Source organism: Syngnathus typhle, linkage group LG3 (assembly GCF_033458585.1).
Source record: "Syngnathus typhle isolate RoL2023-S1 ecotype Sweden linkage group LG3, RoL_Styp_1.0, whole genome shotgun sequence".
NCBI classification, from domain to species: domain Eukaryota; kingdom Metazoa; phylum Chordata; class Actinopteri; order Syngnathiformes; family Syngnathidae; genus Syngnathus; species Syngnathus typhle.
In genome coordinates, this window is record NC_083740.1 from 21,477,063 (window position 1) to 21,500,917 (window position 23,855).

A 23,855-nucleotide genomic window follows, 5' to 3' on the forward strand; every position below is an offset into this window, starting at 1 on the left:
TCGTTACAGTTCAGTAGTTGTGATATGACAAATCCTGTCATGAGAATCAAACAAACATTTGAAGGGGTAAAGAACATTACTATTTTATACATACAGACCAAATGAATAAATGCCCAAGACACCAAAATTATACAAATTGAGATACTCCCTCACATAGACTTTGGGATTGTCTCTACAAGCTGTCTGTGTATCATTTGCATGGAGACAAGCTCCTGTATAGATGTGCTGACACAACTGAAACACAAAGAAAAACGTTTTTCAATTTGGTGCGCTCAAGCCTCATATACCGTAATTTTCGGACTATCAGCCATAGAATGCCCAAAAAAGTGAAAAAAAACCATATATAAGTCGCTTCGGAGTATAAGTCGCATTTTGGGGGGCAATTTATTCGACAAAATACAACACCAAGAACAGTCATGAACGAGCAACAACAGGCTAAACCAGGGGTGGGCAAACTTTTTGACTCGCGGGCCGAACTGGGTTCTAAATTTGGACCGGAGGGCCGGACCAGGAGCAGATGGACGTAGGCGTTGTGTGAAGTCATATAAGCGACCTGTAAAGGTCATTGCATAAAAGATCTTGGCCTTTAGTAGGTAGTAAAGCATGGATATTCCAAACAGGTTTTTTGAAAACAAATGCATTTATTAACAGCATTAAAAAAATAATAATTCACTAAAAAACTGCTATCAGTGATTCTCATAAAATACGACACTGTTATTATGAATAACAATCTCCATCACTTCAATGCCTGCAGGTCAGATTAATGAAAGATGTTTATCTTATGAGATCACATCAAACGGCAAACATTCTGACCAAATATATCATCTTGAAGAATCGGTGAAAGCATAAATCCAAATAAAGTAATCAAAACAGCAACACGGTGAGGGGTATCTGAAAATCAGAGCAGAGTTTTAACTCGCAAACACCTGGTAACAGAGGTGAGGAAACGGGAAACACCTCCTTAAAGTAAGCCTTAAGAACTTTACAGGTTAAGATTAGTCGCAAATAGGTGGTGCATCAATGTCCTTGAGCATCCTGCATTGTTTGGAGTAAAATTTGTTGTGGCAATTCTTAGGCGAGATCCGAGGTGTAAGTCCGTTTACCTTGATCTGTGACGGGTTGATGTTGATGTGGCTGAACGTCACGTCGCGTACGTCGAGCCAAATTGGCCACTCTTTTTTAAACACTCGGCACTCACTTCTTTTTTTCGGGCCACTCATTTTAATGGAAGGATTCCAGGGGAAGGTTTGTGGGTGGCTTTAGCGCAAAACTGCATCTGAAAGCTCAGCGCGCGAATTATAAGAATGCTGTCGTCAAAGCCCACGCTCTAAATTCGGGACTGATACGAATAGAGCGAGAGTGCGCCAAGTCCGTACTACGTACTGAGTACGTACACGCACTTGTGAGTGTGCACAGAGCTTTCTGACACAGCTTCCGGTAGTAAATGCGCAGGCGAGCGCTTCGCCACCTACTGGGAAAACGCAGTCATTGCAGGCAAAATGACCAAAAAAAAAAAGTTTAATACAATTTGTTCAGGGTTGGCGGGCCGGATTAAACGGTCCCGTGGGCCGGATGTGGCCCGCGGGCCGTAGTTTGCCCACCCCTGGGCTAAACGGTAGGTATGCAAACGTGACAAACACAAACAAACGAGAATGGCTATTATTTTACGGCTCAGTTATTTTAAAAAAACTATTACATAAATAACACGTTTATAAAACTATCCGTGTCACTCCAATTCATTAAATCCATCGATCGTCGTTTGTCAACAATGCGTGCGCGCCGCTGACGGCGCTTGCACTTCAAAATATTCCACAGGCCCATATAACGATATATAAATTATATATCAAGTAACTATTATATAAGCAATAATGTTATCAAACCATCTGTGTCACTCCAAATCATTAAATCCATCGATCGTCCTTTGTCAACAATGGGTACGCGCAGCTGATGCCGCTTGCACTTCAAAATATTCCACAGGCCCATATAGCGATATATAAATTAGAAATCAAATAACTATTATATAAGCAATACTTTAATCAAACCATCTGTGAACTCTAAATCATTAAATCCATCCATCCATCCATCCATCCATCCATCCATCCATCCATCCATCTTCTTCCGCTTATCCGGGGTCGGGTCGCGAGGGCAGCAGCTTCAGGAGGGACTCCCAGACTTCCCTCTCCCCAGCCACTTCATCTAGCTCATCCCGGGGGATCCCAAGGCCAGCTGAGAGACATAGTCTCTCCAGCGCGTCCTGGGTCGTCCCCGGGGTCTCCTACTGGTGGGACATGCCCGGAACACCTCCCCAGGGAGGCGTCCAGGAGGCATCCTGATGAGATGCCCAAGCCACCTCATCTGGCTCCTCTCAACGTAGAGGAGCAGCGACTCTACTCCGAGTCTCTCCCGGATGACCGAACTTCTCACCCTATCTCTAAGGGAGAGCCCGGACATCCTGCGGAGAAAACTCATTTCGGCCGCTTGTATCCGGGATCTCGTTCTTTCGGTCACGACCCATAGCTCGTGACCATAGGTGAGGGTAGGAGCGTAAACCGACCGGTAAATTGAGAGCTTTGCCTTTTGGCTCAGCTCTCTCTTTACCACGACGGACCGGTACAAAGTCCGCATTACTGCCGACGCTGCACCGATCCGCCTGTCGATCTTGCGCTCCATCCTCCCCTCACTCGTGAACAAGACCCCAAGATACTTAAACTCCTCCACTTGGGGCAGGATCTCATCCGCGAGAGGGCATTCCACCCTTTTCCGATCGAGGACCATGGACTCGGATTTGGAGGTGCTGACCCTCATCCCGACCGCTTCACACTCGGCTGCGAACCGCTCCAGTGACAGCTGGAGATCACGGCCTGAAGAAGCCAACAGCACCACGTCGTCGCAATGCTGAGGTCCCCAAACCGGACACCCTCAACGCCTCGGCTGCGCCTAGAAATTCTGTCCATAAACTTTATGAACAGAATCGGTGACAAAGGGCAGCCTTGGCGGAGTCCAACCCTCATCATTAAATCCATCGATCAAATTCCTCGTCCTTTGTCAACAACGCCACGTGTGAGCCCTGACGTCAGCCTCGTTGTTATTCCACAGATTTAGTATATAACTATATTGTAGCCCTAACAAAGTACAAGGAAAGACGTGGGTTTGGTAAACGGCTCTTTATTTAACAAAACAAACTTCCAGGTGTGTGGCGGCGTGGACTTCCAGCCCTGAAGGTGGAAGAGAGATCCATAGAATAGGACCGGGCGTGCGTAAAAGCCATGACCGAGCCCCATCCACCGTCCCCGGACAGCCACCCGGCCGAGTGCCGGCCCTCGACTTCCATCCGCGGAGGTGAAAGAGAGCTCCGGAGAGTAGGGCCGGGTGTGCGTAAAAGCCATGTCCGAGCCCCATCCACCGTCCCTGGTCAGCCATCCGGCCGAGCGCCGGCCCCCGACTTCAATCCACGGAGGTGAAAGAGAGCTCCTTAGAGTAGGACCGGGCGTGGGTAAAAGCCATAATAGTTTTTTAAACCTTCTGTGTCACTCCAAATCCTTAAATTCTTCAAACTCTTCGTCCGCCGTGTCACTTAGAAACAAAGCCGCTAATGATGCCGGTAGTACGTGGGGCCCTTCGTCATCTTTGTCATCCCATGATCAATCTTTGTCCTTTATGTAAACAACCGCCACGCCGCGTCGCGCTGCTGACGTCACTCGAAATTCAAAAACAATAATCCCTTGCTACATTGCGGGTTCGTTTATCGCGGTTTCACTTTTTTTTTTGAGAATATTTGAAAAGAAAAAACACATAAGTCGCCCCCCCACCCAAACTATGAAAAAAAACACGACTTATAGTCCGAAAATTACGGTAGGTAATGAATTGGCTGGTCCACTGTGCACTGAGCTTTCCTTGCACCATACTGCTATTGAGAATGCCCATGCTCTGATCTTGAAAATAGTTTGAAAAGTTTGAGGGTCACAAAGAAGCGGCTGGCAGGCCAGATGTAGCCTGTGGCCCACCTGTCTTTGACTGAACACAAAGACTTGATAGACACATTATTTAAAATAGGGACTAATTTCTTCTGCAAACACAAAAAGAGGGCTGTCTGACAAAATTACATAAAGTGAGTTTCCATTTTTGCTTTTTTTTTCTAAAAGGTGATCAAAGTGACAGAATCCATCCTTCCAACCATTTTCCTTACCACCTTTCCCAACTGGAGTCACGGGTGTGCTGGAGCCTCTCGCAGCAGTCAACGAGGCATCAGCGGGGGACATTCTGAACTGGTCATCAGCCGATGTCAAAGCACACAACCATCCGCACTCACACTTACGGGCAATTTGGAATACTCAATCAACCTACCATAAGTGTTTTGCAATGTGGGAGTAAACCGGAGCACCTGGCGGAAACCGACAGGCACGGGGAGAACTGTCACGACTCGTCCCCGATCATGTCCATATTGTCATAGTTTCTGTCCGTGTGTCTGTGTGCTCGCCCCTCCCCTCCTGTGTGCCCATGATCAGTGTGATTATTCTCACCTGCCTCTCATTTCCTGTCTCATATTTAAGTCCTGTCTGCGTGTCACTCTCCGGTCGGATCATTGGTAATGTCATCATGTCTTTTTGTTTCACGTCTTTGTCGGTCAGTCCTATTGTTGGTTTTGTTAGTAAGTTATGTCAGTTTACCGAGTCTGTTACTTTGTTTTCGTCAATAAACCCTGGTCCAAACTGCACTTGGTCGCCCTGCTCCATTTCGATTCGTGACAGAATGATCCGACCATCACAGCAACCAGCGCGTGGACCTTTCTCCATCAGCTCCCGCCCCGACGCCCAATCCACGTCCGTCGTCCGAGCTTGTTCCAGCGCCATGGGCTCCGCGGCCGCCATCGGACTTTGCTCCAGCGGCGCCGGACCCGCGGCCGCCATTGGAGTTCCCACCGGCGCCATCGGCTCCGCGTCCACCATCGGACTTCGCTCCAGCGACGCCGGATGCACGTGCTCCATCGGGATAAACCTTTGCACCGCCAGATCCGCGGCTGTCGCCGGACTTCGGCCAGCGCCATCGGACTCGCGGCCGCCATCGGGCCTACCCCAGCGTCACCGGAGGCGGCATTGCCGGGCCTCGTGCCAACAATGCCGGACCCGCGATCATCAGAGACCCTGCTCCCACTGCTGAAACACATGTCTGACTCCTGCTGCTCTGGCTTCCTGTATGCCGCCGTGTGTGCGGCTGTGACTCTTGCCGCTGCACGCGGTTCTGACTCTCCATTTGCCGCAGAGTGCGGTTCTCTTTCCCCGAGTTTCCGCCAATTGCGGTTCTGTTTCCCCGAGTTTCCGCCGATTGCGGTTCTGTCTCCAAGTTTCCGCCGATTGCGGTTCTGTCCCCGAGTTTCCGCCGATTGCGGTTCTGTCCCAGAGTTTCCGCCGAGTGCAGTTCTGTCCTTGAGTTTCCGCCGAGTGCGGTTCTGTCCCCGAGTTTCCGCCGAGTGCGGTTTCTGTTCCCCAGTTGCCACCTAGCGCGGTTCGTACTCTCCATGTGCCGTGGAGCGCGGTTCGGACTTTGTAACAGACCAGTGGGGGTCATTTGGAATGGTGCGCTTACCACCCCGCTCCATGTGGGGGTTTGGGTTTTTGAGATGTCGGGAGCCGTCCCTTGTGGTGGTGGTGGTGGGGGGGGGGTTACTGTCACGACTCGTCCCCGATCGTGTCCATATTGTCATAGTTTCTGTCCGTGTGTCTGTGTGCTCGCCCCTCTTCTTTTGTGTGCCCATGATCAGTGTGATCATTCTCACCTGCCTCTCATTACCTGTCTCGTATTTAAGTCTTGTCTGCGTGTCTCTCCCCGGTCGGATCATTGTTGTTGTGTTAATGTCATGATGTCTTTTGTCTCACGTCTCTGTTCAGTTTCTGTTGTTGGTTTTGTTAGTAAGTTACGTCAGTCTGCCGAGTCCTTTAGTTTGTGTTCTCCAATAAACCCTGGTCCAAGCTGTACTTGGTCGCTCTGCTCCATTTCGATTCATGACAAGAACATGCACACAGGGAGGGCCGGAGGTGGAATTGAATGCGCAATCTCTGCACTGTAAGCGGACGTGCTAACCAGTGCGCCAAAGGTAGAATATGCACACAGGGAGGGCCGGAGGTGGAATCGAACCTGCAACCTCTGCACTGTAATCGGACTTGCTAACCAGTGCTCCACTGTGCCGCTGAAGTTAAATGAATGTTTTTAAATGGGCATAATCCCTACACGATCATGTCATCAAATGGTTATTTAAGTTTTATATGACAGAATTATGATTAGATTATGATAGACTTGGAATCTTTATTATCAGTAGTTACATTATTTTCGTAGCATCAAAGAAACGTTTGTAGTTAGTACCCCTTACAATTCCTGTTTTGTGTGTTTGTGCTTGTCTGATTTAAGTTCTTGCTGAGCCTGCAGATAGAATTGTATATTAAAATGTTGAACTCAGTTTTTAACGGTGTATCACATGACCAGGTAAGTAGCCAAAAGGTGGCACAAATTTCCCGGTAAAATCATTTCAAAGCAGATGTCCAGCATTTGAAATGGTAAATGTTTGTACGATCAGTTATGAGGGTTGATAATGGGGACGTTTGCCTCTTGATTTTTTTTCCTAAATATGACTGAAAGTTACATGGAATTGTGTTTTTCCCCTTTGGCTACAGAGTGATGTGCTAGCCAGATAGCAACTGTCAAACCACATTGTTTCGGCAAGTTTAATTTCAGCAAATGTGACAAACTGGCAGCGCTTGCTATTATTAATCATTTTGTTTCCACCACAAAGAGACTCCTTGAGGATGTCTTTAATTTATTCCTTATTTGAGTAGAGCGATTCATGCTGACACAATGACGCTTTTGATTACATTTGATTTTCAGCACATCGTGAGGCTGCATTTTATCTAAGATGTTAAATAAAATGTAAATCAATTAAATACTTGGACCCTCCATTGGGGTGTACTTTTCACTTTATGACCAAAGCACATTACTGACTCTCAATAATACAAGCTACTTTCTTGACCGGAACAAAAAAGGGAATAGAATAGGTGATGGATAAGACAATCACAAGCAGACCTATTAAAGCTTAGTTCGTAGGCGCGTAACAATTTATCTATTTATAATACATGTACTGATGTGTCAGCCCTGCGACCCAGCTGTATTGATCTGCGATGAACTAGTACAGTGATGCAGGCCACACATCGAAACAACATCATTTTTATGCTATTGATTGACTGAATCGCTGTAAATGTAAGTTTGAACGTTATTTTGAAAAATTTTCTATCGTGCACGTCATCTCCAGTCGGTGCCTAGAATTTATTTCAGGCACATAATATGGATCATGGAGGCGAGAAAAAGGAGATTTTTAAGACCAAACAATGTGTTTGTTTAGTGTAGAGACATTTGGGATTTTACAAGAAAGGGGAGCATCTTGACTGTTGTATAGACTTTGCAAATGCTGAGTGAAATATAACGGAAACACTACAATTTGTCGACACATCTTGACCAGACCCAAGACAACATAAACGGCAATGTTACAAGAGTCAAATCTGTTAGGGTTTACAGATGATCTTGATGGTATGATGATGTTGGAATGTAGACTAGAATTATTCATTTTGTTTAAACCTTTTACCTTTCCTTGACTCTGAAAAGTTTAACCATTCAGTTGTTGAAACTTTCCAAATGGTATGGAAACATTCTTGCTTAGTTAGTCATCTAAAATGCTCCACTAGTTTTTGTTTCCACAACCTTGTAAAACAATGAGCTGGGACCCTCCACACTGATTAACCAGTTGCTGAGGTGACCACCAAACATGTCCAATGTCACCCCCACCCTGCTTCTCAATAAATATGCTCTTGCAAGAGGCCTGAGCCAGACCTCATTCGATCATCGCTTTACGCACAGCGACGAATGGTTCTCCATTTGCAAATGCTTAAAAAGGGCATACTGTCTCCCGTGTGGTTCTTGCAAAAATAAGTTAAAGTGAGCACCACTCTAACCTGCTGCTTTTTTGTATCTTGTTAGGGCAGCAGAGTGTTGATTTACTATGAGAGATCATGTGACAGTCACACATTACAGTATTACAGTATAGGTGCCTGAAAATTAGATCCAGTCCAGTCAATCACACCAAAATTTCTCACTTGAATTTTCTTTCAATTAAATCAACCACTGACCTTTCAGTTTTACTGTGGAAAACAATGGAGTCTGCATTTCTTTGGTCTGGAGAAGATTTGGGCTCATCAGCTCATTACACTTACATGGACACACTCATTCAAAGAAGTAAGTGATCTGTACACTAACCTGTTGTCTCCATTAGTGTGGTAGGACAGGCTGTGATGTTCCATAGGCAACAACAGCACTACAATGAAACGGTCATCACACCCTACCTAGCCTAGGTCTGTTTTTTTTGCATCACCTGCATTGTCTGCAGCAATGAAGGTTAACCATTATGCAATGAAATGGTAGAATTGTATTATTGACACTGAGTATTCACTTCTAACCAGTGGATCGTTGTTTCTCTAAGGAGGATAAGTGGTATAGAAAATGTACATTTTTGACAGAATTCTCAATAATTGAAACTACTGGGTCAAAAACAACCCAATATGAGATAACATTTGTACAAAACAAGCACTTTTTGTGCATAACAAACTAAAAAATTAGATTGACCCAAATCAGAAGAAGAACGGTGTGTGTAAGTAGGGGAAGTGTGAGTGTGGCCAGCGATGGACTGGAGCACATTATCCATCCATCCATTTTCTGTACCGCGTAGTCCCCACTGGGGTCGCGGGCGTGCTGGAGCCTATCCCAGCCGTCATCGGGCAGTAGGCGGGGGACGCCCTGAACCGGTTGCCAGCCAATCGCAGGGCACACAGAGACAAACAACCATTTGCACTCGCACTCACACCTAGGGACAATTTGGAGTGTTCAATCGGCCTACCAAGCATGTTTTTGGGATGTGGGAGGAAACCGGAGTGCCCGGAGAAAACCCACGCGGGCCCGGGGAGAACATGCAAACTCCACACAGGGAGGGCCGGAGGTGGAATCGAACCCGCACCCTCCTAACTGTGAGGCGGACGTGCTACCCAAGTGCGCCACCGAGCCGCCTGGAGCACATTATAATATTGGTAAATTCATTGATATGTACATATCTACGCGCAATGACGCACGCACGCGCACACACACACACACACACACACACACGTGCACACACACACGCGCACACACACACGTGCACACACACACACACACACACACACCTACACAAACACACACAAACAAACGCGCACACACCCACCACACTGTTTCAATACCTCTCCTACGCTTCGTTGATTAAGGCCTCTGCAAAAACAATCAGTTTGACAACTGCTAGGATTATTTTAAACTGCAATTAAATTCATCCTCCTATTACTGCATGCTAGATTAAACAGTTAATGATATTGAGTTTGGAATGGAAAGTAATTTAAGTTATTGTCACAGAACCTGTTGCCACAAATACAAATGAGCTCTAAAAACAGTCAAGCACTAAGGATTATTTGCTTTTTTAAATTAATTGATAATTCTTTGGACCCTGAAATGGAATTGTATTTTGCTGTACGTATATATACTACCACAATTACCGTAATTTTCGGACTATAAGTCGTTTTTTTTTTTTTTTCATAGTTTGGGTGGGGGGGCGACTTATACTCAGGAGCGACTTATATATGTTATTTTTTTTCAAAAACTTACAAAAAAAAAAAAAGTGAAACCGCGATAAACGAACCGCAATGTAGCAAGGGATTACTGTAATTTGAATTTCAAGTGACGACAGCAGCGCAACGTCGCGTCAGCAGCAGCTCGTCGAGTCAATCTTTGTCCTTTATGTAAACAACCGCCGCGCTGCTGTCGCAGCGTTGCAACAACACGTGCGCAACAACAGGCTAAACGATAGGTATGCTAACGTGACATAAACACAAACTAAGAGCTGAGAACGGCCCTGACATAAAATTCTGAGTTATTCAAAAAACTATTAGATAAATAACACGTTAATAAAATCATCTGCGTCACTCCAATTCATTAAATCCATCAATCGTCCTTTGTCAACAATGTGTGCGCGCCGCTGACGGCTCTTGCACTTCAAAATATTCCACAGGCCCATATAACGATATATAAATTATATATCAAATAACTATTATATAAGCAATAATGTTATCAAACCATCTGTGCACTCTAAATCATTAAATCCATCGATCAAATTCCTCGTCCTTTGTCAACATCGCCGCGCGTGCGCCCTGACGTCAGCCTCGTCGTTATTCCACAGATCTACTATATTGTAGCGTTAACAAAGTTCAAGGAAAGACGTGGGTTTGATAAACGGCTCTTTATTTAACAAAACAAACTTACAGGCGTATGGCGGCGTGGACTTCGAGCCACGGAAGTGGAAGAGAGTTCCATAGAATAGGACCGGGCGTGCGTAAAAGCCATGATCGAGCCTCATCCACCGTCCTCGGACAGCTACCCGGCCGAGCGCCGGTGCCCGACTTCAATCCACGGAAGTGAAAAAGAGCTCCTTCGAGTGACGCGCGACGTCGCGCTGCTGACGTCAGCAGCCCTTCAGCAAAGCGCCAATCACATGTGCTGCTTCTTCTTCTTCTACTACTACTTTGGGATTTGGCTTCATAGAGATAAATAGAAACACTAGATGATCGCTTTAGCTGGTTGACGACGTGCAGACCTGTCCACCATTTTGAACTGGGAGTCACGGGAAATGGTCATGCTGACGTCAGCAGCGCGACGCGACGTCGCGTCAGCAGCTCGGCGGTTGTTTACATAACGGACAAAGATCGACTCGTCCAGGGATGGTGGAAGAGGCTCGGACAATGCTTTTACGCACGCCCGGTCCTACTCTACCGAGCTGTCTTTCACCACACGCTTGTAAGTTTGTTTTGTTAAGTAAAGAGCCGTTTACCAAACCCACGTCTTTCCTTGAACTTTGTTAATGCTACGATATAGTTATATAGTAGATCTGTGGAATAACGACGAGGTTGACGTCAGGGCGCACGCGCGGCGATGTTGACAAAGGATGAGGAATTTGATCGATGGATTTAATGATTTAGAGTGCACAGATGGTTTGATATCATTGTTGCTTATATAATAGTTCTTTTATATATAATTTATATCTCGTTATATGGGCCTGTGGGATATTTTGAAGTGCAAGAGCCGTCAGCGGCGCGTACGCATTGTTGACAAAGGACGATTGATGGATTTAATGAATTAGAGTGACGCAGATGGTTTTATTAACGTGTTATTTATGTAATAGTTGTTTGAATAACTCTGAATTTTACGTCAGGGCCGTTCTCAGCTCTTAGTTTGTGTTTATGTCAAGTTAGCATACCTATCGTTTAGCCTGTTGTTGCTCGTTCATGACTGTTCTTGGTGTTGGATTTTGTAGAATAAATTGCCCCCCAAAATGCGACTTACTGTTTTTTTCCGTGTATAGTGCGCCCCCATGTATAGTACGCACCCTAAGAATGGCATGCTGATGCTGGGAAAAAGCTTGTACCCATGTATAATACGCACCCAATTTTTATGAATTTAAAAAAAAAAAAATTTTTTTTTTTTTTTTTTTTTTTTTTTTAAGTCCCAATGATCGTCACACACGCAGGGAGGCAATGGGTCTCATTTTTATAGTCTTTGGTATGGTCTTAACTAGGCTGGATGTAATTTTTTTTGTTGGCGTTGATTTCTCCGACTGCCCGTAAACGCACCACCCCGCTCCGTGCGCGCACGGGAAAGAGGCGGCTCTGTATGGGAGAGACGTTGAAGAGGAATAAAAACACCCTTGGAAACCAAAACTTGCCCCTCGTCGTGACTCGGAGCCGCAACAAATGTTTCGGATTTGTGTAGGGTACATTGTGACAGACAGCAAACTAGCAGGTGATCGAGCGAGCGTCTGATACAAGAGCATTGCGGTCGTATGGAGCGTGTTTGAAGTGAACAGAAGAGACGAAAGGAACAAGGCAAAGTGTTGTGAAATAAAATATTACATGTAATACGCATTTTGTTATTTGCTGATTGAAACTGCTAATTAAACTGTGAATTGAAACTAATAGGAAGAAAACATATCTCGTTCTTAATATAGCTGACGTGTCTTGCGCATACGTTCTGCGCATCTGTAATGGCGGCCTCCGTATGACATCCGGTCCGCGATGGAGATTAAAAACAAACAATATTTGACAATAACACACCATCAAGGATTGCACCATCGCATCAAACGATGTGTCGTCAATTATGGATTTTTTTGACTAAGTGTGTTGGGCACGATGGCTGAATGCGATGCGCGATTGACAACAAACAAGAAGAAAGGTGATTTCAAGTTTTATTTCGAGGGAGATTTGTCATGTCTCGTCCCCAGTTTTGCTAAGTGTCTAGGTTGCCATAGTTTCTGTTCGCCTCGCCCCTCTCTTCCTGTGTCACCTCAATCGATGTAACGTGTTTTGTATTTAAGTCCTGTCTGCCCCTCGCTCACCGTTGGATCATTGCATGTGTTACTGTCATTCTGTTCCTGTCTTTGGTACTGTCACCCTGTCTTTTTGTTCCACGACTTTGTCGGTCAGTCCTGTTGTTGGTTTTGTTGTACCATGACTTTCTTTAAAAAAAAAAAAAAATTTAAAAAAAAAAAATTAAAAATTTTTTTTCTGTACCCATGTATAATACGCACCCCAGATTTTAGGACAATAAATTAGTAAAATTTTGCGCACTATACACGGAAAAAAACGGTATACTCCGGAGCGACTTATATATGTTTTTTTTCGCTTTTTGGGGCATTTTATGGCTGGTGCGACTTATACTCCAGTGCGACTTTTAGTCCGAAAATTACGGTACCCAACAAAAAGAAACAGACCACATAGAGGCAGCTAAGTAGGCAAAGGAGTGAATGACACAATGATGGGTACTGTGGTATCTCAGATGATTTGGAAAGGTTTCTGGTACCTTGCTGTTAGTCATGACTATGATGATTTCATAAATTGTTGCATTTTCCATATGTACTTTCATCCCTGACCCTCCAATCCAAAATAACGTACCAAAAGACTGAACCACTGCTGCCCTAAATGTATGTGAATAAATGCATTTACTGTATGTAAATGTAGAGTCTGCACTATATGTGATGATTCATGTCCAGTGTTGATTCCAATCCAGCCTCCTACCGTTTTGTACATCCAAAATGTGATGTTTATCGAGAGTCCATCCTCCAATGTTGGAAGCATCCATCTCGTAGCCTTGTAAAACGGCCGTTCTCTTCTCCCACAGGATCAGGTCCAGGCAAGACTCGTATTCAAACCCCACCGACACTAAGCGACAAAGCGAGTTCATGGTCAGTTATTCAGCTGCTTCATGGACCTGTGCTCCCGCCAAATAAATACTAGTACGATCCTGTCATTCAAAGAAAAGCAAACATCACTGGTTTATAACCACAGAGAGAGGCTTTTAACCTCTATCTTTCTGCTTTATCAACTGACTCCCACTGTTGCTTTTCCAAGGGTTTTCGACATACACACACACGCACACACACGCGCACCCTCCCCCCCACACACACACGCACAAACAGTTTGATAACTTCTGTTCAGAGCTGTCTGCCGTCACTACAACATTACAATGTCAAGGGGTGGGACATCTGACAAATCATTGTGCAAACTTATAAACACATACACACGAGCAGTATTAAACTTTCATGAAGCTGCCAGCTACTTATTCTGCCATTTCGATTGTGTGAAAATATTTGGTTTTAAAGTAGTTATTTCAGAGAAACAGATGGAGACTAAATGTTTTCAGATGGAGAAAAAAAAAATCACATTAGCAATGCAACTGTATCATTATATTGCTCATTAAAATAAATAAAACAAAAACAAAACAATGTTGTATTGCAATACCAACTATATCAGTATCACAATTGATAGGTCTCTCAGAAAATGTGAATGAAGCTACCACAAAAAAACATGGGTTGTCCACCCCATCAAAGGAACATAACAAAAAATATTTCCCCACCCCCAGGGATCAATAAAGTTTCAATCAAAAAAGGACCCCAAAAACAACAACATTGAAAATAAATCAGCAAACCCGTGAATCCACAGGAGCCAAGCTACGATTATGAGGGCCACGATAGTAAAGGAAACATTCTCTCCCCACTCCCCCCAAAAAGAAAAAAAACATTCTTCCCTTGAATTTTCATGAATTTTTTTGGAGTGGGTGTTAATTGAGGGTGCACTCAAGAGCGTGGATGCGGGTCATATGCGATCCACCAGGTTCCAGTTGGCCATCTCTGATCTAGCTACTATGAATGGAAAAAAAAAAAAAACTTTTACAGAGTTACTTACCAACTCCCTCTGATAGTCCATAAACACGTTGGCCATAAGCATCTGTCTTGTCCCAAATGAAGGTGTAAGAAAGATTTGGCTGAGCTGGGAACCATTTTTGGAAGAGACGTCCCACCACAGCCACCATCAAATGAACCTGGAGACAATAAGAATTGTATCTTTCCCTTAACATATCTTCATGAATATATTTCAAAACTCACCTTCATCAGGTTAAAAGGTATAGATGACTGTGTCATGGTGACTTTGACGACTGGCTTATAACCTGCAGCTCTTGAACTTAGGTAGATCAGGTTGAGATAACTGCCAGGGATTGCGGTTTCTTCTTGTAAAACCTGTGGATCAGAATAAGATAAAAAAAAAAAAAGAATCATTAGCACTATGATTGGATAGAACTCTAAAAACAGTTGAGTCAAACATTTGGGTCAAAAATGGATCAAGCCACAATTTGGGTGAATTTAACCAAACGTTCTAGTTTTCTTTGTACAAAACAATCCATTTTTTGTTTTGTTTTGTTTTGTGGTTTTCTTTGAACAAAACAACCCATTTTTTGGGTTTGGTCAAATTGACCCAAGTAGTGGATCATCATTTGGTCATTTTGACCCAAATTGGATTTTTTTGAACCCATCTGTTTTTAGAATGCGATTGATGATGATGATGATAGAACTTTATTCATCCCACAGCGGGGAAATTTACTTTTCACAGCAGCGCATACGAGTGCAAGAATACAAGTGCCAAAATTTCAACAAAAGGATAAATAACGGACAAGGACAAAGACAAGTGCCGCTAGTAGAGACGAAACACAATTATATCAGGTGCCACGCATGTTGTACAGTCTGACAGCAGAAGGACCTGCAGAATCGTTCCTTCCTACACCGTGGATGTAATAGTCTGCTGCTAAAGGAGCTGCTCAGGGACCGCACAATGTCATGGAGGAGGTGAGAGGTGTTGTCCATGATGGATTTCAGCTTAATTAACGTCCTCCTCTCACCCATAACCTCAATGGAGCCCAGGGAACAGCTCAGGACAGAGCTCGCTCTCCTGACCATCTTATTCAGTTTCCCCCTGTCCCGGTCAGTACTGCCCCCACCCCAGTAGACTACAGCGTAGAGGATGGCTGAGGCCACCACAGAGTCATAGAAGGTTTTGAGGAGAGCCCTGCACACACTGAAGGACCTCAGTCTCCTCAGCAGGTGGACGCGACTCTGGCCCTTCTTGTACAGGACGTGGGTGTGATCAGTCCAGTCCAGTTTGTTATTAAGGCGAACACCCAGGAATTTTTAGTTCTCCACTACCTCAATGTCCGATCCCTGGATGTTCACCGGGTGCTGTCCTCCCGAAGCTCACAATCATTTTCACAATTATCTTTCTAACCTTATTTTTATTGCTATCCTCTGTTGGCAAATAATTTTGAAATGTACGTGTTTTTTTGTACAGTTCAACTATAACGTTATCATGAAAGTGATGATGATGGGAGTGTATAATAAATACAAATACCTTCACCTATTATGCACCCTTATTAGCTGGTGACCAGCCTAAGGTCTACCCTACTTCTTGCTCAGTTCACTGGGATAGGCTCAAGCTTACTCATGCAGAAAATGGATGCTGTGGTTGATAGATGGACGGACCATCATAATGTTTATCGGGCAGTCATTGGAGATGACTCAAAACTGGGAGAAGAATACTTGGTGATCTACCACAGATAGAATAAATAGTGTGAGGCAACGAAGTTTTGTTCATTTTGATTGAAAACACGGTCAGGTGTGTTGGTAATGAAATCTGGCTGCACTTGAAACATCCTTTCAAGTAATGTCTCCTAAACAGCGGGGAAGAGTCCTCACCTGTGCTACATCTTTGAAGACATGTTCAAGTACATATTTTATCAGGTGTACCTGCATGTAAAGAACAAGCAGGAGGGCTGCTTTGATTTAGATCATGACACATGCAGCATACCACCCTCCTCGACCTGTTGATGTTCACTGTGATTTTTTTTTTATTCATTAGTTTTAAATGTGCTATATTTTAATTTTATACAGACACATGACTACTATCTTTTTGACTTTTCAAAACAAAGGTTATGCAAAATGATGAATGTTTTGTGTGCATATGTGCATTTGCATACGGTATGGTTAAAACTTTGAATGTGTGGGTTTTACTGAGTGCAAGACCAACAGCATAAATTGAATGTGAATGTGTTGAACCAGAAGAAGGTGAGAAGCCACATAAAAAGGAAAGAACTGTGATGTCAATAGTGGGACACCTCAGAGTTGGTGGAATGTTGGGGCAATGATCTAAAAAAGCCACTGGGAAAGGGAGGAACAATAAAAATGCTAATCTGCAAAAACTCAACTGAAAGGGCTTTGGAATGGAGGGTCACTCTTTTGAGTCACATACTAAAAGGGTAAATTCCAAAATGTGTGTCACACATACTGAATATTACCAAGAAAGATCAGACAGGATATCAGTATGTATTCATGTAAACACTGCTAATTCTAATGAATAGAAGGGACGTGTCTTTGTAAATTACTTTCATACAATGTATCTGAATTTCAAAGATATGTATTTTTCTTTCATCCTTGTGAGAATTGGTGCATGACTAAAACGTGTGGACCTCATGGTCTCAAAAAGGTGTCCTTCCTTGATCTATTTTGATTCCATTTGTTAGATATTTTCGTACTGCACTATTGCCTTTTCATTAGCCACACATTTAGTGTCTATTGCAGATCCATTACGTCTCCTTTTAAACAGGCCTCTCCTCTCCTCTCCTCTAGTGCAGAGGTCCCCAGTCTGCGGACCGGTACCGGTCCGTGGGTCACTTGGTACCAGGCTGCCAAGCCGCACAGAAAAAAAAAAAAATGTATCGACGATCAATTACCGTAATTTGCGGACTAAAAGTCGCTCCGGAATATAGGTCGCATTAGCCATAAAATGCACAATAACGTGAAAGAAAACATATATAAATCGCTCCGGAGTATAAGTCGTATTTTGGGGGGAAATTTATTCGACAAAATCCAACACCAAGAACAGACATGAACGAGCAACAACAGGCTAAACGATAGGTATGCTAACGTGACATAAACACAAACGAAGAGCTGAGAACGGCCCTGACGTAACATTCAGATTTATTAAAAAAACTATTACATAAATAACACGTTTATAAAACCATCTGTGTCACTCCAATTCATTAAATCCATCGATCGTCCTTTGTCAACAATGGGTGCGCGCTGCTGACGGCGCTTGCACTTTAAAATATTCCACAGGCCCATATAACGATATATAAATTAGATATCAAATAACTATTATATAAGCAATAACATTATCAAACCACCTGTGCACTCTAAATTATTAAATCCATCGATCAAATTCCTCGTCCTTTGTCAACAACGCCGTGCGTGCGCCTTGACGTCAGCCTCGTTGTTATTCCACAGATCTAGTATATAACTATATTGTAGCGTTAACAAAGTACAAGGAAAGACGTGGGTTTGGTAAACGGCTCTTTATTTAACAAAACAAACTTCCAGGCGTGTGGCGGCGTGGACTTACAGCCACGGAGGTGGAAGAGAGATCCATAGAATAGGACTGGGCGTGCGTAAAAGCCATGACCGAGCCCCATCCACCGGACAGCCACCCGGCCGAGCGCCGGCCCCCGACGTCTATCCACGGAGATGAAAGAGAGTTCCGTAGAGTAGGACCGGGCGTGCGTAAAAGCCATAATAGTTTTTCAAACCTTCTGTGTCACTCCAAATCCTTAAATCCTTCAAAGTCTTCGTCCTCCGTGTCACTTAGAAACAAAGCCGCTAATGATGCCGGTAGTACGTGGGGCTCTTCGTCATCTTCGTCATCCCGTGATCAATCTTTGTCCTTTTTGTAAACAACCGCTGCTGACGTCGCGCCGCTGACGTCGCGCCGCTGACGTCGCGCCGCTGACGTCGCGCCGCTGACGTTGCGCCGCTGACGTCACTTGAAATTCAAATTACAGTAATCCCTTGCTACATCGCGGTCCCACTTTTTTGGGGGGGAAAATTTTTGAATAAATTCACATATAAGACGCTCCTTATTATAAGTCGTCCCCCCACCCAAACTATGAAAAAAAACCGCGATTTATAGTCCGGAAATTACGGTAATTCAGGTCAAGATGCTCGTCCCGGTCACGTGACATGTTTCCCCAGGCAAGCCCAAAAAGCTAGCAAAAATGAGTAAGAATTTATTTTGAAAAATATAAAAAAAATTTTGGTTCAGGTCAAGACGCTCGTCTCGGTCACGTGATATGTCACTGCCGTCGAGCCCGCAAAGCAAGCAAATATGAGCAAGAAACAGAGATGTTTGGAAAACTTCTTCGGAAAGAGAAAAAAAGCCCAATGAGGAGATGGAAGAAGAAGAAGAGACTACGACTTCTAAGAAAAGGAAAGCTGCATTTTTCTGTAAATTTCTGGAGTCCCACTTAAAATATGGATTTATCGCCATCTTATCTCATATCGTGAGTCTGACGCGCCAAGCCCAGTCTGCATACATAACATGTGGCGACAGGCTAGCTAACAAGGCAATGAAGCCTACAAAACTGCTTCGGCACATGGACACCAAGCATCCTGTATTAAAAGACAAACCTTAACCACTTTGGGTGTCATTGTCTTCGATTATCCCTAGGTGGGACCGGCTCGTTTCTGAGAAACAAGCTCAGTGCTCCCATTAATTCAATGTAATTAATGCAATGTAATTAATTCAATGCAGCGAACGAACAAGATGGACGAACTGCTGCTCCTCACTTCAAGGAACACGGACTTCAGCAGATCCGCCGCGCTGTGCTTTGTTGAAACGTGGCTGAGCGAACGAACCCCCCAACACGCCGTGGAGCTAGCGGGGTTTAGGCTAACTCGTGCAGACCGCAGCACGGAGCTCTCCGGAAAATCAAAGGGAGGTGGTGTCTGTTTCTACATTAATGAACGTTGGTGTACTGATGTCACGGTGTTGAAAGAGTTTTGCAGCCCTCTCCTAGAAACACTTTTCATAAACTGCCGGCCGTTCTATTCAAGTCAAGTCAAGTCAAGTTTATTTGTATAGCCCTAAATCACAAGCAGTCTCAAAGGGCTTCACATAGACAGAAATTGCCAATTATTCTCAAAGCATCCCCTGATCTTAAGCTCCCAAAAGGGCAAGGAAAAACTTAAACACCCCTACCGGGGGAAAATGAGAAACCTTGAGAAGGGACCACAGATGGAAGGATCCCCCTTTCAGGATCACCAGGTTGAAATGGATGCAGAGAGGGCACAAATGATACAACATGAAAATCAATGAAATAAAAAGTGGATGTCCATGTCAGAGCAGAGGGCTGCCGAAGGAGCCCTCAATTGTCCTGGCAGTGTCTTCGAGGAGGTTGAGCTGCAGTTCCCCCATCCTGAATTGGCCCACGAGAATCCAGATAGCCCTTTCAGCATGGGTGCCACCTAACCACCTCCCCGGACGTGACTTCTCCTCAATCGTCATGGCGGCTGTACATTCCACCACACGCACGTGCAAGTGAAGCCACGCAGATGCTGGCTGACCAGGTAACAGACATGGAGAAACTTCTACCAAATTCACTAATCATTGTTCTGGGTGGGTGATCTTAACAGGGCGAAACTCGCACACGAACTCCCCAGATACAGACAGCACGTAACGTGTCCCACCAGAGGGGCACAGACTCTGGACCACTGCTACACCGTGATCGAGGATGCATACCACTCTGCGGCTCGTGCAGCTTTAGGACTCTCGGACCACTGTCTAGTTCATTTGATCCCGGCCTACAGGCAGAAACTAAAAACTTCTAAGCCTGTGGTGAGGACTGTGAGGAAGTGGACAGTGGAGTCAAGGCAGGACCTCCAAGCCTGCTTTGACTGCACCGATTGGGGATTTTTCGAGGCTGCACCTTTAGACTTGCATGAACTCACTGACACTGTCACATCATACATCGGGGTGGGGCTCTGTATGTGCATGTATGTGTGGCAATATACAATTACCTTCCAATAAGAGCAACCTCTAGAACGCCAACATGTGCATATCACTCTGGAACCAAGATTGTTACATTTGGTAGCTCAATCAAGGAGGGTATTTCCTTCAACTTAATCTGGACATGGAGAACAAGACAATCTTCCTATTTAATGCACAATTGACATCTCAGTCTTTATTATCTATATAGATATTTATGACTACATATACAGGGTCCGGCAAAATGATCTGAAACATTTGTAAGTTTAATAAAAGGGAAATAAATTCAAGAAATAAATGTTTCGTTTCGTTTTATTTCATTTCATTTCATTTTCGTTTAGTTTTCTAATAATGTTATTTTGTTTCACTTCACTGAATCTTTTATATCAAACAAATTATTTTAGGTGCATTACCTGACATGTTTCGGCGGGGTAACGGAGAACCCGCCGAAACATGTCAGGTAATGCACATAAAATAATTAGTTTGATAAAAAAGAACCAGTGAAGTGATTAAAAAGGAAAAACAAGATGAGCTTAGTACAACTGTTATTTTGTTTCGTTTCAGTTGCTCACATGAAATGGACAGGTGAGCATCGCGCTTTCATTGTGGAAACGTTAATCAAGAACGAATCTGTAACTGCAACACAACGAGGGTTCCGTTTGCGCTTGAGACTTGGTAGACATGATCCCGTACCTGCTCGAAACACAATCTCGTTATGGGTTACTAACTCCAGAGCCAGTGGATCAGCATTGAAAATAAAATCAACCGGCCGACCTCGCACTGCCAGAACTCCAGAAAATGTAGCAGCGGTAAGACCAAAATAAAATTATTCGAAAACAAAACGAAAATGAAATGAAACGAAACAAAACAAAACAAAACAAACAAACAAAATGGCATTATATGTACTTTATGAAAAAAAAAAAAGCTTTTGTTTCTTTAATTTATTTGCATTTTATTAAACCTACAAATGTGTCGGATCATTTTGCTTGACCCTGTAGTTGTATGTATGTTATGGAAAAAAAAAGATCTAAATCTGTTTTTTTAATGAATACCTGTGGAAACGCTGGCAAAAATCATTTAGTCCCTCTAAAGAGAAGGAAATCGGTAATAATGCTGACCAAAAAAACAACACAGATGACAGATGTCTGCAGTGACTATTTCATAATAAAAACATAACCTTGAGCCCCAAGCCAGTTTTTTTTTTCATTTCATTTCATTTCAAGTCAACACCATATGCTGAAAAAACAATAAATGTCATCACGTTTATGCACTGTTGGGCATGCAAGCATGATGGATGAAGCTAATTTGTTGCTCTTCATTAACATTTAAATTTGATCACTTTAAAATGTCACATTTGCGCGCAGAAAGAACCCCAGACTGCATCCTTGCCCCATATGTCCATCTAGCCTCCTATTTAATATTTCTGACCTGGGTTTCTGGTATGATGGGGCCATCCTCAGGTGAACTTCTGTAGAACATTGACAGTGGGGGTGCGACAATGACAGGACTGGGTCTGACAAAACCACTCAGGTCACAGCTGGGAATGTCATTTTCCTCCTGAAACAAATGTTGTCAGACAAATGTTTCCATTATTAGTTGTCACTTGACTGACTATGCAGCAATAACAAGGCCTGTATGATGTGTCTCAGCAAAGGTCCAGGACTGGTGTCACAGTCACAACATTCAATTTCAGAATTTCAAATCCAAACTACAAATTTTCCCAATTGAAGTAATCCCGCGAGAGACTAATGCTTGTTGCCAGCCTTTGGTGTCATACGTTAATGTAACACAAATGCTGCTGATTAGGTCAATAAAAACAATACAGTTTATGCAACCACCTTGTTGTCATGGCATTTACGTAAGTTATTTTATTGGACAACATTTTCTATTGAGCTATCTCTTTTGTTTTTTCAAATTATTGGAAAAAATGTTTTCAAAAAGGCAGTGTACAGTGTAAATTGAGAGGATTGTTATAAAGCTTATTCTGTACTAGGGAAGCATTCTTGCCTGAGCCAGTAATGAAAACAGACATAGCTCACCTTCTTCATGACCAGAGTGTCCATCACATAGAATACCTTCCAAGGCACCCACACAGTTCGATACTGGGTCAAGAACGGAGCACGTTCGAAACTTAATGTCAGGGATGCTCCACCATTGGCCAGTAAATCGAACCTGCAGCATATAGGATACGAATGGAATTGAAATGAAAAACATTTGGACAATAGACGTCATTCAGCTGCTTCTGAAAATATTTAAAAAATGGTTAGAACGATCAAACGTGGCACATTCAACTGGGCAAATATCAATAGTTGCTGAGTTACGTAATACGTATATATATATAAAGTGTCTGGCAGTGATGAAATTAGAGTATAGCTGAATAGGAAATAATTTACATTAAGTTGCAGTATTAGCAGTATATATTAAATGCTTATATACGCACATGCCATCGTTCCGTGTAACAGTGTATCCATGTTCAGGGTAGTGGACGAATGACACATTGACTCCAATCAGGGGTGTTCCATCAGCTGTCAAAACCTGACCACGGATTACTGACACCAAACTGGAAAAGAGGAAAACAAGACTTTGTTATTTGCAGAAGGCTGCTTCCTTGTTATTTACATTATCTTGAAAAAACTCCATGAAACAGGTTATGTTTCAGAAAAACATAACTTTTGCATTATTTATTCAAGCCACATCATCTTGGTTTAAACATTTATGCAGATGACCTATTAGTAAATCATAATTAATAACACAGTTTGAAAAACTCAATGGGCACTCGTGAAACTGCATTTAGTGCCTTACATTAACACTACAACAACTATAATATGCATTTTCAAATATGGCCTCAGCACAAAGTCTCTTAAAATTACAACTCATAGTTTAAGTGCAGTTTCATTACTATAGTGTAGACATGCAAATAATAGAATAGGATATTGTAATAAATTCTGATTCTGATCGTCCTGAATTGTCCAACAGTGCCATATGGTCAATGATACAAAGAGCTATATTTCTAAAAGAGTGGATTTTACTGCAATGATGGTGTGAGTATAAGACTTTCAATATACTGTGTATTACTTCAATTGTAGGACGAGCCGCAATCTTACCTTTTATTGAATGGACTGTCACTGGATATGACATGAGTGGACTCAGGACCAAGGAGGAAGTGGATGCGCTGGTAGAAAGACCTGGCAGTCTGAAGAAAAGAAGAGCAACAATCAAAATCTATGCAAAAAAAAAAAAAAACATCAAATGAATATTCATTCGAACCATCTTAGTTACAGTATTTTCCGCACTATAAGGCGCACCGGATTATAAGGCGCACGTTCAATGAATGGGCCATTTTAAAACTTTGTCCATATATAAGGCATACCGGAATATAAACCGCACTTTCAATTAAAGGCCCATTTGAAAACTTTGTCCATATATAAGATATATACATTTGGCCCACGGGCCGGACTTTGGACACGCCTGCTGTGGTGGCTCAATATTGGTCCATATATAAGGCGCACCTGATTATAAGGCGCACTGTCGGCTTTTGAGAAAATTTGATGT

General features: G+C 43.3%; 1 protein-coding gene across 7 annotated transcripts in view; it reads right to left on the reverse strand.

The window, feature by feature from the left end:
• LOC133152007 (teneurin-3-like) overlaps positions 1-23,855 on the reverse strand; it is a 490,458-nt gene that overhangs the window by 126,102 nt on the left and 340,501 nt on the right. For all 7 annotated transcript variants that reach the window (XM_061275473.1, XM_061275476.1, XM_061275475.1 and 4 more), the window contains exons 19-25: positions 23,408-23,496; positions 22,744-22,863; positions 22,343-22,475; positions 21,732-21,860; positions 14,546-14,677; positions 14,346-14,481; positions 13,179-13,322 (exon numbers count right to left, since the gene is read on the reverse strand). In XM_061275473.1, coding sequence (XP_061131457.1) covers positions 13,179-13,322; positions 14,346-14,481; positions 14,546-14,677; positions 21,732-21,860; positions 22,343-22,475; positions 22,744-22,863; positions 23,408-23,496 — 883 coding nt within the window. The remainder of the gene's footprint in view (positions 1-13,178; positions 13,323-14,345; positions 14,482-14,545; positions 14,678-21,731; positions 21,861-22,342; positions 22,476-22,743; positions 22,864-23,407; positions 23,497-23,855) is intronic.